The sequence below is a fragment of the Miscanthus floridulus genome, unplaced genomic scaffold (genome assembly GCF_019320115.1).
Source record: "Miscanthus floridulus cultivar M001 unplaced genomic scaffold, ASM1932011v1 fs_218_1_2, whole genome shotgun sequence".
Taxonomy (NCBI): Eukaryota; Viridiplantae; Streptophyta; class Magnoliopsida; order Poales; family Poaceae; genus Miscanthus; species Miscanthus floridulus.
The window spans coordinates 20,132-40,000 of NW_027096392.1; the positions used below are offsets into that span (position 1 = coordinate 20,132).

The 19,869-nt window shown below is 48.4% G+C and overlaps 2 protein-coding genes across 2 annotated transcripts; one reads left to right on the top strand and one right to left on the bottom strand.

Annotated features, from left to right (window-relative positions):
• Positions 1-3,143: 3,143 nt before the first annotated feature.
• Positions 3,144-4,539, bottom strand: LOC136530825 (uncharacterized). The gene has a single exon (XM_066523539.1). The coding sequence runs from the start codon at positions 4,466-4,468 to the stop codon at positions 3,725-3,727; it is 744 nt and encodes a 247-aa protein (XP_066379636.1). The 5' UTR covers positions 4,469-4,539; the 3' UTR covers positions 3,144-3,724.
• A 2,960-nt stretch (positions 4,540-7,499) lies between these two features.
• On the top strand, positions 7,500-8,730 carry LOC136530824 (probable N-acetyltransferase HLS1). The gene is made up of 3 exons (XM_066523538.1): positions 7,500-7,646; positions 8,014-8,183; positions 8,256-8,730. The coding sequence occupies exons 1-3, from the start codon at positions 7,500-7,502 to the stop codon at positions 8,728-8,730; spliced, it is 792 nt and encodes a 263-aa protein (XP_066379635.1).
• Positions 8,731-19,869: the final 11,139 nt, after the last annotated feature.

A 19,869-nucleotide genomic window follows, 5' to 3' on the forward strand; every position in this document is an offset into this window, starting at 1 on the left:
ACCCTGTCCCCCGCGTGTGAAAGCTTTGACCTCGTCGATGGATCACACAGGCACAGGTCACAGGACAGGACAGGAGATAAGATAACCCAGAATTAGAAGGACGTCATCTGATCATCAGCAGCACGACACCGTCGGAAGAAGGAAAAAAGAAAAGGAAGAAATGCAAAAGTTAAAAGGGTTGTTCAAGGTGTTAATAATCTGGGTAAGTAATAATATAGGTAGAGGGATCGTAGCGGTAGCGCGACAGTTATGACTCTGACTTTGGCGTCGTCGTCGTCGCTCGGCTACTCGCACGTGGGGCCCGCCAAGTCTCTTCAATTCACCTCACTCTCAGCCCACCAGCCGGTCAGAACTCAAATCAACCGGAGGATTAATTAAGGAAGAGCACGCCTCTACTAGCATTGACGATGCAGCGCAGTGCACTGGCTGCCTCGAAAGCTCTGGTAGCGTGTTTAATTTACGTCATGTTCGCTTAGCTTATAATTTATATTTTTTTAGCTAACGAATAATATTTTTCTCTCACAATAAATCAACCAACAGTATTTTCAGCCATGGCTTAATCGCATGGACATTATAGGGTATTCTTTTATTCCAATTGGAGTAAATTCTAGGGTCGGTTCTTAGAATTTGTTCTCATTTCTTGTCTCGGTCCCGAAGCTTGTAAAATACACACACAACTTGTTCAACTTAATTATATTGATTTATCCTTGTCCTGATACTTGCAAGTTACACACTCGTTTTCTATAGACTTATTCTGAGTTTCTATTCTTCTCGCAGTACTGCATGCTACTTGTATACTAAGCTCCCTAAACTTATATTTACTTTACCATATAGGTCCAACCTCCCTCGTCCGCCTCTTCATGCTGATGTAGCTTGCACCGCGGTTTAGACCTGTTGGGTGTTGCAATTGAAGCCTTCACAAAATCAACATCATGAATCAAATAAAAAAACCAAACAGATCCAAAGCTACCGTTTTGATTTGGACATGTGAAAAATATTTTGTTTCGGTGGTCCATCGTCTCTAATGTCAGCTTTATCACCCTCTCCTCCAACTGCTCTCAGGGCGCACACATGATCAAGGGAAGATATGACCTCCTTCGTTGCCTTAACGAAGAATTACCTAAGCTCGATGCCATGGCAAAGGTTTAGGGTAAGGGGACGGCGTGTGTGCATAGAATAGAGGGTGGGACAGAATTGCATGCAGTGGAAAAGAAAGAGAGGGCGTATATAGGGGGCTATAAGTATCAGAAGGAAAATTTAGAAAGACAAAACGCAAAAAGACATGGAACAATTGGCAATTTCCCACAAAAATTGTTGGGATGGTACAATAATACATATTTAGGGAGCTGATTGTGTAATTTGTAAGTGTCAAGACTAGGATGAGAACTCATGACAAGTTCAGAGAGGGGGAGTGTGTAGTTAAGTTGCAAGTATTGAAACAAGAACTCATGACAAGTTCAATAACCGCTAGTGAAATTTACTTTTTCAAATGTTTAGTTGGAACAGGAGGAGGTGCGCCCTAGTGCACATCTTTTCTCAACCAAACACCAGTTTATTTTGTTTTAATAAAACACGCATACAATCTAAATTTAAGCATCATAACTTGTAATCAACTATAAAGGCGATAACTTAAAACCAATGATGAACCTTACACTACTGCAGAAAACTTAATCGAGGCGGGCAAGCCAACCGCCTCCGTCAAAAGGTCACGGTTAATCGGGTCTTAACGGAGGAACCGTCTCGGTTAATCGATTAACTGAGGCGGTCGTCATAATTCAACCGCCTCAGTTAATCGATTGAAAAACAAAACAAAATCCCCGAGCCCACTAGTGAGCCCGTTCCCGAGTCTGTCGGCAAGCCCGTTCCTAGCCCAGTAGCCGGATCTAGCCACGCCGTCGCTCGTCGTGCCGCACGCAGGAGCAGGGATCCATGCCAGAGGAGGTCGATCCTCGCCGGATCCGCGCCGGACGAGGTCGATCCGCGCCAGGGAAGATCGATCCACGCCGGGGAAGGCCGGATCCGCGCTGGGGAAGGTCGACCCGCGCCGGAGGAGCTCGATCCACGCCGTAGGAGCTCCAAGGAGAGGGACGCTGTCGCCGCCGGGCGCGCGAGCGCGAGGGCCGCCGCCGCCTCCTCCGGGCCCGTGCGCGTGGCTCCTGCCGCCGTCGCTGGGTGGGCGCGCAAGGCCGCCACCGCCGCTGCCACGTCTAGAGAGAGAGAGAGAGAGAGAGAGACAGAGGAGCTGGCGTGGCCATGGAAGAGATGGGGAGGAGGCGGCCATGCCGCACGCAGAGGGAGGAGTCGGGCGCGCTGAGAAGGAGGGAGGAGCTGAGAGAGATGGAAAAAATGAGAATGAAACTCTAACCCTAACTCTCCATATATATATATATATATATATAACGAGCGTGGTATTGGGTCGAGATGGGCTGCCTGTTAGGCCACTATTTCTGGAGGCGGTTGCCTTGTAACAACCACCTGTGTTAATGTATTAACCGAGACGGGTAACCTAACACACCCCGCCTCGGTTAAGCATTAACCGAGGTGGTTGCTGAGCCGGCTGCCCTGCCACGAATAACCGAGGTCAGCGGCCGGCCCAACCGCCTCGGACGCCCAAAACAAAATGCCTTATAAGTTTTTTTGTGTGTGTAGTAGTGTTAAAAGATGTAAACTTTGTTACAGAAAATGATATCACCATACTCATATTTGAAAAGCACGGTCTTATGGTTACTATTATTGGTAGAAATATTATTATAGTACAACAGGGAGTACAGCTCTAAATTAAAGACTGTAATGTAACGAGTCAAACCACATCTTATATATTCATTATATATTCAGAGGAAATGGAGGGAGCAGTAATATATTGCTTGTCAGATATATCTGTTGGTGCTTTGACGAGGTCCACGGAGAAGAAGCATTGCGCCGTAGGCAATGCACATGTAGAGATCTCAAGAGATTTTTTTTTTTTTTTAAAGTCCACATGCTGTTCATCATGGTGTGTTTTCACTCAATCACAACTGTGAATGCCCAACACCATATGCATACAAAAAATGAAGAATTATACTTGGAGTCCGATCAATCAAAATAACATTGCACAGTAAAAGACAAGCATATATGCCACACTCATTTGATCAACGTGCAAGTAATTAGCGGCGGGACTTAATAATTAATAATATAATTAATCAGTAGTACAAGTAGAGAGAGAGAAGAGGTAGTAGGAGTAGAGAAGTCCTCTCGGACTTTGCTTCCGAAGCAAGGCAATCTAGAAAGATTCCTCGCTATCAGCTGCACTAGCACTACTACTACTACACACCGAAAGCGCACGCGCGCCAACCAGACGACACGACCCCAAATTAAACTTCTCCATTTTTTTTCAGAAAAAAAAACTATTTACATCATCGTCCCTTCTTTCCATTTCATTTCACATCTACTACAACTAGTAAGTACCTAGCTTAACTTCTTCTAGTTCAAGCAGCAAGCTAATACTACCACTACTAATTACTTACTACTAAACCTTAATTAGCTAGCCTTCTGCAAGGCCAGCAAAAACATAACAAAATAATGCTTTAACTGCTTAAGCAGCAGCAACAAGAACACGCATCAGCAGCAGCAGCAGCACAGCTCGTGATCGACGAGCAAATAACACGATGGCTTCTTCGTTCTACCTGATCATAAAGTGACCTCACTAGCTCCGATCCCCCGCTTATTAATTACCTTGATTGATCGATCAGCCGAAGTTGTAGCCATTGCCGTTGTTAGTGGAGGCCGGGCGGCCGGTGGGCATCCTGGTCTGCGCCGCCTGCATCATGCTCTGCAGCAGCAGCCGGTCCTCCGCCGACGAGGACTCGAACCCGCCGTGCAAGAACGACGGCGCCATGCCGTCCCCGCCGCCGACGCCGGCGTGCATGCCGTAGCCGACGTCGCCGCCTCCGTACTGCTGCTGCTGCGGCCTGAAGAGCTGGCTCTGCAGCGACGTGGCCGTCGGCCGGTGCTGCGCGTGCGCCGCCGCCAGCTGGTGGTCGAACGACATGACGGCCGACGTCGGCGACGGGCGCACCAGCTGCGGGCCGTACTCGCCGGCGCCGGCGCCGCCACCGAAGCTGATCACGGGCCCACCGCCCGCGCCACCGCCGGGGCCGTAGGGCCCCGCCGGGATGCCGGTGAACTGCTGCACCATGGCGCGGAAGTTGGTGGTGTCCGTGTTGAGCAGCGTGACGGGCGCGCGGCGGGACGCGCGGGACCGCCGCCGCGCGGGCTTCCCCACGCGCCCGCCCTCCACCCCGACCCCGGCCTGCTGCTGCGCGCGGGTCGGGCTGCCGCCGGACCCGCCGGACGTCGGGCTCGACACCGACCCGCCTGCCGCTGCTACTGCCGCCGCCGTCGTCACCACCGTCGCCTCCGTCGTCGCCGGCGCGCCGCCGCCCCCGTAGAACCCGCCCCAGGGGGCCATGTTCGCTCCAGTGTCACCCATGCCAAGCTCGCTCGCTCGCTAGGTTGTCTATCTAGCTAGTGTTCCCGTCGGCGTCGTCGGCGTACGCCGGCCGGTAGAGGAGTAGAGTTTTTTTGGGACGGACGGGGAGGCCAGGTACTTATAGCTGCCCCCGGCGACGAGTCAAACGGGGCGCTCGGGATGGTCGCCGCGCCGTCGGATGCGCGATGCACGGCGGAGGACGGCGCGCCACGTCGCCTTCTGGAAGGTGTGGATGGCTCGCGCAGGTTTCCACGAAGCGTCCGTCGGACGGGGGTGGAGCCGCGGGGCCCGCCCGTGGGACCGGTCGCTGCGCTGGGCCCCACGCGAGCGAGCTGCGGGGATGGCGCGCGCCGTGAATTCGTTGTCGCTGTTCTTCTCTCTCTTTTTCACCCCCTTTCCAGTTTCCACTCCTCCCTGTCGCAGCCAAAAAGGAGGCTGTGAGGCTCAAAAAAAAAAAAAAAGGGCTGTGGTTAATTTTGCAGGCGACGTGCGGCGCCGGTGCATCACTATTCACTGCTGCTGATTTCGGGGGCGAGGTGGCGGCGGCGGCCGTGTCGGGCTCGTCGCGGCGGACGACGACGACCTCTACGATAGTGCGCACAAATTTTATTACCAGGAACAGCAACAGCAAGCAGTAGCACTCACGTTCCGTTTGGGCTGGGCCGGGCCACGCGCGCACGAGCATGCAGCGACAGGAGTTGGCGTTCCCTCGGCTGCCTGCGTTTTAGAGGACAAAACGCATGCGGCACATTGGGCTGGCTTGGCCGCCATTTTGACACATGTGAACTGACCCGGTGGGGAGCGCGGCAACGACGACGAAGCTTCCGGCGGCGGATCGGAGCGAGTCGGTAGGCATCTCATCCTCTCCCCTTCTTCTCCTCGATCCATCGGTCTTCATCAGCTCCCGCCAAGAACAAACAAAAGGGCCGTCGACGGCGACGGCGACGTTCATGGCCATGGCGCGTGCTGACTGGGCTCAGCAACAACGCTTAGGTTGCCTGTTTCTTCCTTATTTTACCCAGCACGTGCCCCTTTGAATCGAAAGCCTGGTGTTCCATCGGACACACTATGCGTTTACACCGGCCGCCGTCAGTCAAGTTTACACATTCTTAGATTATATTAAAAACATCCGTTGTTCCAAGACCAAATATTGTTGCAGCCTAGCCTATCTACAGGGGAGTAGTAGCTACGATATATATATATATGTATGTACACCAGTACGTCTAGCTACAACTAAATAAATAACATATATAGCTCTGATTTAACAAGCTTACACAACCAGAATATTTAATTTCTCCTAGTAATGTGAGGTTCTCCTAGTGTTTTGGTATTCAAAATTTAGTATAAACTTTCCTTACCAAATGCCTCCTAGTGAGATTCACATGTGCTATGACTAGTGGTACTGCTTTATTACTACTTAAAAATACTAGGAGAATTTCACCATTTTGGTAGTGTTATTATTATCACAGCATATATATATAGGTTCTAAAGTATATACAACTATCTATGAGGTTGTACCACGTGTGCATATATATATAGAGAGAGAACCCCTTTGTAAACGACCATGCTAGCTAGTATACTTTTCAAAAGAGAAGCTATAGCATATACATAAAGCTAGGCCATCAGAGAAACACGTAGTGCCATAGAGATTGTTAACACACAAAAAGCAACGCAAAAACCCAGTTACAAACGGTTGTGTGAGAAACGAACACATGCATATACTAGGTACTAGGTAGCCATCAGTTGAATTTCGCTGCGGCTGGTTGTTCCGGCCGGTCAGAGGATTTGCCTGGTCGTCCTCCAAAATGACAGCCGAGCCTCTAAATTAAGCCACTAGTAAGCTACAAGCGACGGTCGCCATCTATGATCTATCTATCCATCAGCCAACTTTTAATTCATTTATTTGCTCGAGTTTGCACGGCTCTCGATCGATCTGACTAGTTTGGAGGTCAAATGGGACTGGACTGTCTGGTGCATACGTTGGTGGCTAACTTCATTGCTTCAACGTGTTCGATCGTGACCACACCTAGGATAGTACGATCCATGACCACTACTATAACACCACACCACCGTCCTGTACGTATCAAACGTGTTTATATTAGCTTGACCTGCCAACATAAAACCATCTCTCTTAGCAATAGTCGTCCTGCACATGTGTGAGTCTGGCCACCACATGATTTTATTTGAGTAAAATGTACCGGAGGTCCATTAATTTTTGTTGGCGTATCATCTAGGTCCATCAACTTTAAAACTGTATTTTTTGGTCCATGAACTTTTAAAATGGTTCACTGCAGGTCCATGTCATTTATTTAACCTTAAATCCAACGTACATTTGCAGAAAACCCCCTACCTTTCTTTATCTTCTACGCGCTCAGACCCTTCCTGCTCAACGCATGCATGCACGTCGGCTTCGTCTTTGCGCGCATACGTCAGCCACTGCATGGACCTGCAGTGAACCCATGCAGCGCGCGCGCGAGTCAGCATGCATGAGCGACGACTCCAGGTCGCCCCACCGCGCTGGGGCCTGTCCCGCGCACGCAGTCGCGCCCTGCCTAAGCAAGCTAGACGGACGCCGCCAGATATTGCACCGGCCGGGGATGTCTGCGGAGTGAGTAGTGGGCGGCAGATAGTTGCGCCGCTACTCCTTCGTGCGTGTGTGGGGAGGAGTAATTGTGGAGGAGGCAGGCACGCAAAAGGACGCTCTCGCCTCCCGCCAGCGCTGGCCCTCACGTGATTCATACTTGCGGCCTCCTCACTCCCTTCTTCATCACTTGCACCCCTCTCGCGTCGTGGCTTCGCAGCTACTATATCAGCAAGCACACCTAGGGGCGGACACAGCAGTGGGGCGGGGGGGGGGGGGGGCTCAAGCCCCCCTGTCCCATGAATTTTTAGATAAAGTTCTATAGTGTAGGGGGCTAAGACTTAAGATCTAACAACAGTGTTGTTCAGTCTCCTCTGAAATATTTTTTGGGTCCACCGCTGAGCACACCAAACACACCCAGCTTCGGCCGGCCTCTCGTCTTCCCGGGAGATGGTCGAGGCGGCGGCCGTCGTGGAGGAGGTGGAGCGCGCGTGCGAGGTCGGGTGTATGAGTGGCGGCGGCAAGATGTGCCTCTTCACGGACCTCCTCGGCGACCCGCTCTGCCGCATTCGCCACTCGCCGGACTCCCTCATGCTGGTACGTATACACGACCACGTACGTGCTGCTCGCTCTCTTTGTTTGCTCTGTCTATACACCCACGTTGTGGTCGTGCCTGGCTGGAGGCTGCGGGCCGGCTGCGGCTAAGCACAGTAAGCAAGCACCACAGGCCCAGCGGCTGGCCGGCCAGATGCAGCAAGGTGAGGTGGTGAGCTGCAGGGCTCGCTTGACCAGTCGACCTAGCCTACCACCTGTCCTCCGCCCGTCCCCCCATGCCTCCCGCCCTCGTCTCCTTTCGCCTCGTCGTGTTTCGTTTCGTTTCGTTTCTTCTCCCATTCCGGTTCCGGAGCCCGTACGTACGCGGGTTCCGGTTTCGTCGTGTTTGAACGGCGCCGATATGGAAAAGGTCGCGGAGACAACAACCGGCCCCAACAGCACGGAGATCGCCAGACTCGTCCGCGGCTGCGTCAAGACCATCGTCTATGGCACTGGCACCACCCAGCAGGCTAAGGACGACGACCCCATCTACACCAAGGTTGGCTACATCCTCGGCCTCCGCGTCTCGCCCAGCCACTGGTACGTACGTAGTCCTACGTGCGAATCCAACCTTGACGTACGTACTCACTGTTGCCGCGTGCGTGGGTGCAGGAGGAAGGGGGTGGGGAAGAAGCTGGTGGATCGGATGGAGGAGTGGTTCCGTCAAAGGGGTGCCGAGTACTCGTACATGGCGACGGAGCAGGACAACGAGCCATCGATGCGACTCTTCACCGGCCGCTGCGGCTACGCCAAGTTCCGCACGCCGTCCATGCTGGTGCACCCGGTGTTCCACCACGCCCTCAAGCCCTCGCGGCGCGTGGCCATCGTGAGCCTTGAGCGGCAGGAGGCTGAGCTGCTGTATCGCTGGCACTTTGCCAACGTCGAGTTCTTCCCCGCCGACATCGACGCCGTCCTGCCGTCGGGGTCGTCGTCGCGGACGGGACCGGGGTGGGAGGGCGTGGATGCGTTCCTGGCCGCGCCGCCGCCGTCGTGGGCCGTGCACAGCGTGTGGAACTGCATGGACGCGTGCTGGCCGCGATGCTGCTCCTGTTCCGGCGCGCGGGAGCTTGGTGCAGCTGCGCTGTAGGGAGAGAGCGAGGCCAGCCGACGTCCTCCTCGCGCGACCGGCCACCTCTGTCTGTCTCGTGTCTCGTGCGAGCACCCATGCAGTGGCCACCCATGCCACGGCGCCGAGAACCCATGCAGCGCGCGCGTGCTACACTTGGACGGGCGCGTTCCTGGCTCATGCCGTCGTGCTCGTGCACGCCTCCCTCGGATGGAGCCCGCACACGCCGCCGCGGTGCCGGTGAGCCACTGAGCCTTGAGGCGTGGGCTCACGTAGGCGGGCGGGCACAGCACAGGGAAGCCACAGCAAGCCACTGCCCCACTGCGACGGATGCTGGCCCTGGCTGGTCTCCCTCTGCGGGGCCGGCCTGCGGCGACGCCGCCGCGTGGTGTGCTACGTGTGAGGTGCCGGGTGGGGCGACCTGGAGTCGCCGCTCATGCATGCTGACACGCGCGCGCTGCATGGGTTCACTGCAGGTCCATGCAGAGCTGCTGTACGCGCGCAAAGACGAAGCCGACGTGCATGCATGCGTTGAGCAGGAAGGTCTGAGCGCGAAGAAGATAAAGAAAGGTAGATGGTTTTTTGCAAATGTACGTTGAATTTAAGGTTAAATAAATGGCATAGAGCTACACTTAATCATTTTAAAAGTTCATAGACCAAAAAATGCACTTTCAAATTTGATGGACCTAGATGACTCATCAACGAAAGTTAATGGAGCTCCGGTACATTTTACTCATTTTATTTTTTTCTTTGATTTTGCCTCTGAATTTGTGATAACATTCAACGTGTTCGATCGTGACCACACCTAGGATAGTACGATCCATGACCACTACCACCACCCTCCTGTACGTATCAAACGTGTTTATATTAGCTTGACCTGCCAACATAAAACCATCTCTCTTAGCAATAGTCGTCCTGCACATGTGTGAGTCTGGCCACCACATGATTTTATTTTTCTTCGATTTTGCCTCTGAACTTATGATAACATCACACAAGTATATATAAAGTTCAGCGAGACAAGATAGCTGAATTAATCGACTGCAATTTCACACTCAGCGAGACAAGATAGTTGAATTAATCGACTGCAATTTCACACTCCGTTTTGCTTTTTATTTCAGTTTTGAGCAAGGTGTAACTTTAATTCGCAGGGTGGTCAGCGTTTTCAAATGGCTCCCAGCCTCCAGCGTGCGCGGCGCGGCTCGGCAGTTTGCGGTGGGACCCAGCAGCAGATGCGGACAGGACCCTGACGTGTGAGCTCACGATATGGCACGAGTCAATGGGTTGACTGGATTGGATATTCTTTTCCTCCACACTTCGCCCTCAACATCGATCTCAGCATCCTTTTCCTATTATATGCTTTGTTAACCCAACACCCAAGATAATGTGCTTCTTGCCGAGTCTCCGGCCTATATATTTGATAAAATTTTTTTACAACGGCAAAGCTGAATTTCATGTACTTATTAAACCATATAAACCCCATCAGGTGAAAGTTGAATGTGTCTTCTACTCCCTCTAGTCCACTTTATAAGGCACAATCTAACATAGCATGGTCTTCCTGAATTACGCTATATTGATCATTTATTTATTTATATTATATTGTTTGTAATTATAAACTTATAATTATTGGATAGTACATTTGATTACAAATCTAATAAGATCAAGTTTGTATTATAATAGTTAAAAATTGTTGGCAAAATAATTAGTCAAAGATTTTACAGTTTGGCTGTTGACGTATGAGAAATGCTTTGGTGACAAGTTAACCATTATGCATGCATAACTTGAAACTTTGGTGACAAGTTTTTGACCTGAAAGATACACTAGGGCTTCTTCACATGTGGTCTGTAAAAACAGAGGATGATGGTGGTGCTTTCAGATACTGCATAAAGAAGAACAGGTTTCATCTACCGTCACTCAGGCTAAGAAAATGACCTGCAAGTCCGCTTTGGTAATAGAGTATTACCTGTAACGGTCACTATTTTGCCACATGTGAGCTTATAGGATATAATACAAAAGAAGCACAGGATGAATAAAGGATAGGGTTTGGTTAGGATTTGGTGTGGACCGGGCCCCACCAGGACGTTGACCTTTCGGTTGTTGATTGGTGTGGTGAAGGAAGCAGGGGAGCTGCTGGCCTATGGGCCGGTTCCATCTATCTAGAATCCTTGTTGTTGATGCCTAGCTGCCCAACTTCTGTGCAGCCTGTAACAGCGTCTAAGGTAAATTTTGCGAGAGAATTCCTTATTTGACACTGGGAAAATGAGTCGTTCCTTTCTTGGTCCTAAAATTTTCTTCGTTCCCTATTTGACACTCACTTTAACTTTCGTTCCTAATTTGACACTGCCGTCAAATCCGTTAGCTAACAGTGTTAACTGGCCGTTAAAAAGACGTTTTTGCCCCTAGAAAAAAAAGCGGCGAAGCAAATTTGAGAGGAAAAAAAACCTGCGCCTTTTTTTATGTAGCTGGGCGCATGCATCAGAGGCGGGCGCAGGTTTTTTTTTCTCTCAAATTTGCTTCGCCGTTTTTTTTCTAGGGGCAAAAACGTCTTTTTAACGGTCAGTTAGCACCGTTAGCTAACGGATTTGATGGCAGTGTCAAATTAGGAACGAAAGTTGAAGTGAGTGTCAAATAGGGAACGAAGAAAATTTCAGGGCCAAAAAAGGAACGACTCATTTTCCCAGTGTCAAATAAGGAATTCTCTCAAATTTTGCCGGGAAATAGGGTGCTTGCAAAGGGTTTTCATTACATGATTATTTTTCTTCGAGAGGTGAAGAGATTAATAATTGATTGGCGACAACCGTGTATGCTCACATCTAGCTCCAACTTATCTTCTTCAGCTCAAATTTGGGTGTCGTTTGTTTGCCTACGTAGTAGATAATGCAAATGTTACCTTGTTTCTTGAATGTGATCTATCTTTGCCGTGTCGTCTTACAGGACATTGTTTGCCACACGTGCTCATGAATGTCTAGTTGAATCATTGCTTCACTCGGCATAAAAAAAAAGAATCATTGCTTCACTCACAAGTTACAGTAATTTGGAATAATTCAACTTTATAGATGAGATAACACCAAGTCACTCTTCAAATGTCTTCATGTTACACCTACTCTAGCAGTCATCTTCAACTGTACAATTAAATCGGTAAAGATTTTACTTTTGCGTCATTTTGATTCCCCCACACAAGTCAATTGGTTTACCGGCCCCCCTTTTCTTGACAGGGGAAGTCAATTGGTTCACTAGGATTTTTCCTAGTGCTTTCGCCTTTCCCGCCCATGTCAATGGTAGCTTTCAAGTTTCACCTGTCCCTGTGTGATGTTCCTACGTCACCTGCTCCTAAACCACTTACCATGTCCTTTTACCATTGCTAACACCACTTTTCAATTCAGTGTGCCCAAACTTACAAGACATCTGGAAAATATGAATCCTCCAGTCATGTACAAACTAACTCAGCCATTATTAAAACTAACCTAAAATAGCCCTATAAATTTGCATTATATTACTCACGTATTCTACTATAGAAAAATAACCCAAAATATTGGCTCACTTCTAAATCCACAGATTTCTGCGAGGAAAAAAATCTGTGGATTTAGAAGTGAGTAGATATTTTGGGTTATTTTTTCCGCAGTAGAATACGTGAGTAATATATGGATTGGATAATATAGTGGCAAATCAGATAAACCAAAGGTTTACCATATCTTGCTTGCTTGGTCCTAAAGTTTTGAGCCAGTCCACCAGGTCCCATATCCCATGAGCCCAACGAGAAAATAGGGGGAAATTCAAAGGAGCATATGCCGTTGAAAGTTCAAGTCGTTCCCGGGCGGCAGCCCTTACTTCAACGATTCCATCATATATACTGTACAAATATATATCACATGATGGGTCAAGAGGGTTCGTTCCTCTTTATAGAAGTTTCTCCCCACAAAGGTCCAAGCTCCCCTAATTTAGGCAGTCGACTAGCAAACACCATGCGTAGACCGCCATGGTCAAACCTCTGGGCAAGGTCATAGCCTCATAGGCAAGGAACCTGCCATTTTCTTCTTCTTTTTTCATTCAGGAATCAGGACAAGAGCTTCGCCATTCAGTTAAGCAGGAAAGTACGTTTTTACTTGAGATTTACTTTCCTGAGTTTAAGCTGATAGAACTTCTAGATCATCTATGCATAGATTAGTGGGGTTTTTCTCTTCTATTCGGGGTAAACAAGTAGTTCGTCCTAGAGAGAGAACTAGAGGGAGAAAGAGGGATGTAGAGAGGCAGACCATCGGTGGGCTTGATCGGAGGAGGAAGCCATGACTAGGTCGTTGGACCGAGCCGGGTGGAGATCAATCTAACATTCTCCCCCTTGATCTCACCTTATGACTTAAACTTATTTTACTTTATTTCTTTCCCATTCCATCACAGATTAGTGCATAGAGCATGCCTCGTCATAACATTTAGTACCGTTAGATTAACAACTACAATACACCTCTCTGTTTTGAAACAGATTCTCAACTAGGCTCTTAGTATCCAGAAATCATATGCTTTCCCGTAAACCCATGTTGACTGTGTGTTCTCTAAATGCACTGGGTGGTTAGCCTTTGGTAAGCGGATCCGCAAGTACTTCCTCGGTACTTATATGTTCAATGCTTTCAAAATGATTCTGGATTTTCTCATTTACAACATATAACTTAATGTCAATGTGTTTGACAGCACACTTGACTTGTTGTCATATGAGTTAACTACTTTAAATGGTTATTGCTGTTGTCTATCATTGTTAAATCCAGGTACAAATTCCCTTAACCACCTTTTGTCTGTTCCTGAAGTCTCATGACAAGCTATACTATGGATATGCACCATTGATGATACCACAACTGTTTCTTTAGAGCTTTTTCATAATAAAACTCCAACTATGAATGTTAGCTAATACTGTGGATTTCACTATACATCTCACCGAAGTTTAACATTTGTACCCACAACTATTTGAGAGTACCTGTTCTATCTTCCTCAATATGAGGCCTACAATACTTCGTAAAATTGCAAGACATTCTTAATTCCATTTCAGTGATCTATATCTATACTAGACTTCTGCCAAAACATCCCGGATACATGAGCTACGTCAGGGTAAGTTCTTACTTGTACACTCATTAAGCTTCCAACAACTGAAGCATATGGAACCATGTTAATTTGATCGATCTCATATCAGTTCCTAGAACACTGAAAGTTCCCAAATCTATTACCCTTGACTATAGGAGCAGGCGTAGGTTTACTCGCATGCATACTTTATTACTTTAGAATCTTTTCTAGGCATGCCTATGCTATAGGCCTAATACCCCTTTTCTTCAATCTCGGTAAATTTCAATTCCTAGAATCAATGATCCTTCACCAAGATCATTCATATTGAAACTTGAGGTCAAGAACTTCTTTGTAACACCTAAACTTTTTCATTCTTTTAAATAAGTAAATTTGATTTATTATGTTATTAAGTGTGCATTCAATTATAGAAAATTAATAATTTTTGGCGAATTAAAATCAATTATAAGATTTGAAACTTTTGAATGCATACATGCTGCTGCATTATTTATTCATGTGATGATTGTTCTTAAATTAGTGTTCAAATGAGTTCAAAAATAATTTGAAAATGCTTTTGGGAAAATTTGTTGGAAAATAAAAAGGAAAATGAATATCTCCTCCCCTTCCTCATTTTCGGCCCGTTCTTCCGCGGCCCGCTCACTCTCCTCTCCCTCTTCCCCGCTCGGCCGCCAGCCGCCGGCCTAGCCGCGCGCCCCAGCTGCTCGGCCCAGCTCCGCGCCAGCCCAGCTTGAGCCAGGCAACCGCCCATGCTCTGGCCCAGCTCGGCCAAGCAACCGCCGGCCTAGCACCGCGCGCCTGCTTCCCACGCCCAGCCGCTGATAGCCCGACCCCGCCCGTCAGCGCGTCCCCCACCTCTGCCCCGCACCCTCGGAACCGCCCGGCCATGTCGTGAGGCCACAACCGCCGCCCCACTCCGCGTCGTGGGAGCGTGCCCCCCCCATCGCGCCCCGGCCGCTTTAAATCGGCCCCGAGCCGTCTCCGCCCCTCCCTGCTGCCCCCCGCCCTCATTTTCGCGTTTGCCGAGCACTGAAGAAGGCCGCAGCCGTCGCCCGGGATCTTCGAGCTCCGTCGACCGCCCCTCCACGTGGATAGCCTCCTCCGAGCCGCCTCCGACTCCTTTTCCCCCTTGGTGAGCTTCGCCGTCCTCCCCTCTATCTCCCGGTAGCTATTTTTCTCATTTTTGTTGGCTTCCCGAGCATTGGCCGCAAGCTCCGCGGGCCATGGTCGCCGGCCATGGCGGCCACCGCGCTAGCCCCCATTTCCGGCCACCAAAACGGCATGGCCGCGACCCCCTTCTCCCCCCGAGCTCTCGGGTGCCCTCGGGTTCCCGTTTGGCGAACCCTAGCCCCCCTAACCGAGCTCGCCGGCGTGTTCTTTGCCGCCGGCCATGGCTGAGCCTCGCCGGAGTCACTGTTCCGGCCGGCCATCTCTTCTTCTCTCTCCCCGGATCGATTTCTGGCCGTTCTTTTCAAATCCGACGGCTCATGTTAGAAGTTACCCGTTCGTGGGTCAATTTGTTAAAGGGCCCCTCCCTTTTCCCGTAATAGAACCCGCCGTCCTTAACGTATTTCCCCGAATGCGCAATCTCGATTAGAAAGCGTAAACTCCACGGCTTAAGTCAAAAGTACGCTTTCAGTATTTACAGAAATGCCATTCGAACTGTTTCGCTTATAAAATTGTCGTTTTAGCTCCGAATTGATCCATTCAAATCGCGTTAGCTTCGTAATTTCATAAGCTACATGTTGGAGCTACTGTTAGTCAAGTTTGGAACTTTTTAATTTCATGATTAGATTTAATTAAATATAGGGCTATAGGAAAAACCCATTTTAATCATAACTTTCGTATTTTAGCTCCGTTTTTCGTGAACTTCGTGTTGACGTGATCGTAGCGAAACGTAGATTAGTTTTACAAACATTTTATCTTGATTCAATACTGTTGGTGTACTGTTCTAATGATAGGAATGTTTGCTTTGCATGAATGCTTTTGGAATGTTGTATGTTGCCGTGTTGGTCGCGTTCAGACGGTGAGAAAAACGTTGGAGACCAAGAACTCTTCGATGACCAGCAGGACCAGCACAAGTTTGTGAACCAAGGCAAGTATAACATGGGCCTTCCTTGATGTCCTATTTCACTTTAAGCAATTACTCATTTGCATGTGTCTAATTTTGATACCATAAGGACATCCTAGTGATTGTTATCCTGTTCCTTGTCTCCTATGGGTTAAATGCATATGGGTAGATTGCTAGTGCTCTAACTGAACTTGATATTCATATTGATGAATGATACTATGGAACAAAGTGAGTAACATGAATTATAACAACTGTTCCATAGGGCGAAAGTGCAAATGACCTTTGTTCATGTTGCTCCCGGCCCTCCATAAGGACTTATCTGTCGACAAAAGCTGGGACTGACAGTGCAACCGGGAGAGTCATATGGCTCTGACTTTAGCTCAGTAATAGGACCTTTCCTAGCTGGTTAGAGGTTACCTTTTTGGCGCAAATGGGGCTTGCCACTTTGGGTATAGGGCTGCCTCTGTTCCTATGAGTATAGCCGCGATGGATTTGTGCCATAGGAAAGGGAGGTCCCTACATCTGCCTGCCAAGGAAACCTAGCGGCCCTAACTTATTAGGGAAACATATGAAATGGCTTCATAGTGTACCCTGCCCGCTCACCTTGGTAGTGACATGGGAGTAATTAACCCGGGCATATAGGGATCATGACTCACGGTGAATGTGCACCACCTCTGCAGAGGGTAACAAACTGTTATAACAGCCGTGCTCACGGTTACGAGCGGCCTGGAAAACTCACAGAATAACTGGTTACTTGATGATGATCATTTAAGTTGTTCTATGATGAAATATGGTAAACCTGACCTTGATATATGTTCTTATGAGAATTAAATGGGAGCTTAAGCATAACTTGATAATACTTGAGAATAAAAGTTTGACCTATTAAAAATGCTAACTGCAGTAAACCAGAGTCTATCCTTTTTGAGCTTCATAACCCCATGTTAGCTTGCTAAGTACGGAATGTACTTACACTTGTTTATTTTCTTTACTTGGATAAAAATCCCGGATGGGTAACAGATGACAACGGGTATGAGGATTTCCCGGAGGATTATTAGGCTTGTGGTCAACCAGTTGACCTTCCCTGTGATGACGGCCATGAGAGTTTATTATCTTTTTATTATTCCGCTGTGATGTATAAGACTAAGTTTTATTATAACTCTGATGTATGAGACACCGTGATGATACTATTGTAATTTGTCAGCTTGTGTGTGTGATTGATTCCTGGGCATACACGAGTTTTGTGCATTCAATTTTATCCTTAAAATTGGGTGTGACAAATTGGTATCAGAGCCGTGTTGACTATAGGACGCAAGCCTAGTTAGAAAAAGGTCGTTTTAGCATCTTTGCTCCTCTGGTTTCTTGCTTACTGACTTATTCTTGTTATTTTATTAAAACATTTATGCTTTTCATACCTTAATCTATTATTTAAAATTGTTGATTCTAATTTCTATCTCACTTTAAATCTATAGATGTCTCATAATCCGAAGACTGCTCGACTCAGCACCGCCGGCTATCGTGCCATGTTCACCCCGCATGCCCCACCGGCAGAGAGGGAGATTGTGATCATCTCCGACGACGAGGAGATGGCTACACCGATGCCTACACCTACACCTACACCAGTCGCCGTGCCCGTCTACCCTGTGGTAGCTACACCTGAGGAGTCGACGGCTACTTCCCCTACACCTGCACCCTCCCCAGCTGCCCCCGTGGAGGACGATGAGATTGGCTGGAAGTGCAAGTACTACTTCAAGCCAGCTCCAGAGACAGCCTACTACCACACTCTCCTCACCCACATGCTGGACGACTACTTCCCCGACTTGCACGCCTCCATCAGCTACCACTGCGCCGAGTACAAGCACCCACTGGAGGCTACCTTCTGGAAGGTAGAGCTGGTGGTCACCGCATGGAATAATATCATTAATGGACATGAGGTGGAGACTGTCCACAGTGCCCTTGCCAGGAGAGCCCATGCTTTGGATGGCATGGAGGATGCAGCACAGAATGTCTACATCCACGACCATGGTCGTCGTTTCGAGGCCATGAGGGAGGATCGCTTCAGGTTCCTTCCTCGAAATGATCATGAGGGTGTTTGGCAAGTTTTGGCTCCACCAGAGAATGACCCAACTCTGGAGGCAACGGTGCAGCATGTCCATGCCATGCAGGGAGTGGATGATGAGGTCAAAGGTGAACTACGTGTATTTCAGAGGGCGCAGAGACGTCTTCAAAAACAAGTGGATGAACTTCGAGCACAACTAGGACAGCCTTCCATCTACAAGAAGAAGCGCCGTTCCTTCACCATGATTGACACCGCTCCATAGGTGTTAGGTGCCTTGATCTAGATTATCACGTCGTTAGTTCGTGTCCTTATTTAGTCTTGTTAGTCTTGTGAACTTGGTTGATTAGATGTTTGATTTGTGAACTTGGTTGATTTGGTATTTTGCTTGATTGCTGGAAGTTTGTGGGCATGTCCACAACTTCCTTAGATTGGAACTTTAAATTTAGAATGAAATCTTAATGCAGAAGTATCATTTTATCTTATCTCTGCTGTACTGATTTCTGGAGCAGCCTGTGTTCTTTATCTGGTAACTCGAAATCTGGGATGATAAAAATTCTGAATTTTTTGTGGAGATAACTAGACCTCTGTATCTTTCAAGTGTCTTTGGAATCACGTCAATAGCTATTCAGGTTTGGGAGATCTAGCTGGCACAAGTTGATGTTCCTGCGCTGTCTGGAACTCAGAACAGTTTCGGTTTAGCTCTATTTTTGACTATGTGCGAGTTCGAATCTGTAAAAGTGGTCTAAATGAAAGTTGTAGCTGAAGTCCTAAGCTTTCTAACGAATCTTGGTGCACCTCTGTTGGATCTCTGAAACTCGAGTTATAACAGTTTTACTGAACTGCTGAATTTGAATCTTGCCCAGAAAATTCTCAGCATTGTTTCTTATCTCTTGTAAGCTCTCTATAATTGGAAAAATCTCTAAATTTTGCACATTTGTTGGAAAACAGATGGCCGCAAGAGAAGGAAGAGGCAGAGGCCGTGGTCGTGGGCGTGATGCTCTTATGAATCCACCACCGCCACCTGTGACCATGGAGCAGATATTGGAAATACAAGCGCAGCTGATGTAAGCTATGATGCAGCGCTTGGACAATGAACCTGCAAGAGGTCCACCGCCTGTCCAGGTTAGAGATAAGCGTGAAGAGTTTATGAAAGGTCATCCACCGGTGTTCACACATGCCACAGACCCTATGAAGGCCGATGATTGGTTGCGTGCTGTGGAGAAACAACTGAACATAGCACAATGCAACGACCTAGAGAAGGTGTTGTACGCTTCCGGGCAACTCCAAGGAGCTGCTCAGGATTGGTGGGAATCATTCCAGTTTGGACGTCCCAACAATGCTCCTGATATCACTTGGCAGGAATTTAAGGACAGTTTCCGATCATACCATATTCCTGATGGACTAGTGGAACTGAAGCAGGAAGAATTCAGATCTCTCAAGCAAGGATCAATGACTGTGGCAGAATATCGGGACAAGTTCGTACAACTATCTCGCTACGCTCCTAATGATGTGGCAGATGACAAGGATAAGCAACGCCGTTTCCTCAAGGGACTCTATGATGGACTGCAGCTCCAGCTGATGTCTAATACTTATCCTAACTTCCAGTCATTGGTGAATCGTGCAATCGTGATTGATGATAAGCGCAAGGAAATGGAAGCGAAGAAGAGAAGGCTCCAAGGGCAAGCTTCTGGAAGCAACACTCGCCCACGTGCTTATCCCCAGCAAGGTTTCCAGCAGAGGAATCAAGGACCAACTCATCAGGGAAACCGTGGTCAGTATCCTCAGAGGAACCAGTTCCAACAACACCCTCAGTATCAACAATAGTTTGGAAATCAACGTCCCCCGCAACAGACTAGCCTAGCAATCCTGCAACACGCCAGGGAGTGCCTAACAATACTCCTATGAAGAGTGGTGCACCCAATAATCCCAATGCCTGTTACGATGTGGAGAAGTAGGGCACTATGCTCATCAGTGT

What these genes read in the sequence shown, in the direction of transcription:
- LOC136530824 (XM_066523538.1), top strand. Translation starts at nt 7,500, where the DNA reads ATGGTCGAGGCGGCGGCCGTCGTGGAGGAGGTGGAGCGCGCGTGCGAG. An exon ending in CGCCGGACTCCCTCATGCTG is followed by an intron (nt 7,647 to 8,013) that starts GTACGTATACAC and finishes GATATGGAAAAG; the next exon opens with GTCGCGGAGACAACAACCGG. An exon ending in CGCGTCTCGCCCAGCCACTG is followed by an intron (nt 8,184 to 8,255) that starts GTACGTACGTAG and finishes GCGTGGGTGCAG; the next exon opens with GAGGAAGGGGGTGGGGAAGA.
- LOC136530825 (XM_066523539.1), bottom strand. Translation starts at nt 4,468, where the DNA reads ATGGGTGACACTGGAGCGAACATGGCCCCCTGGGGCGGGTTCTACGGG.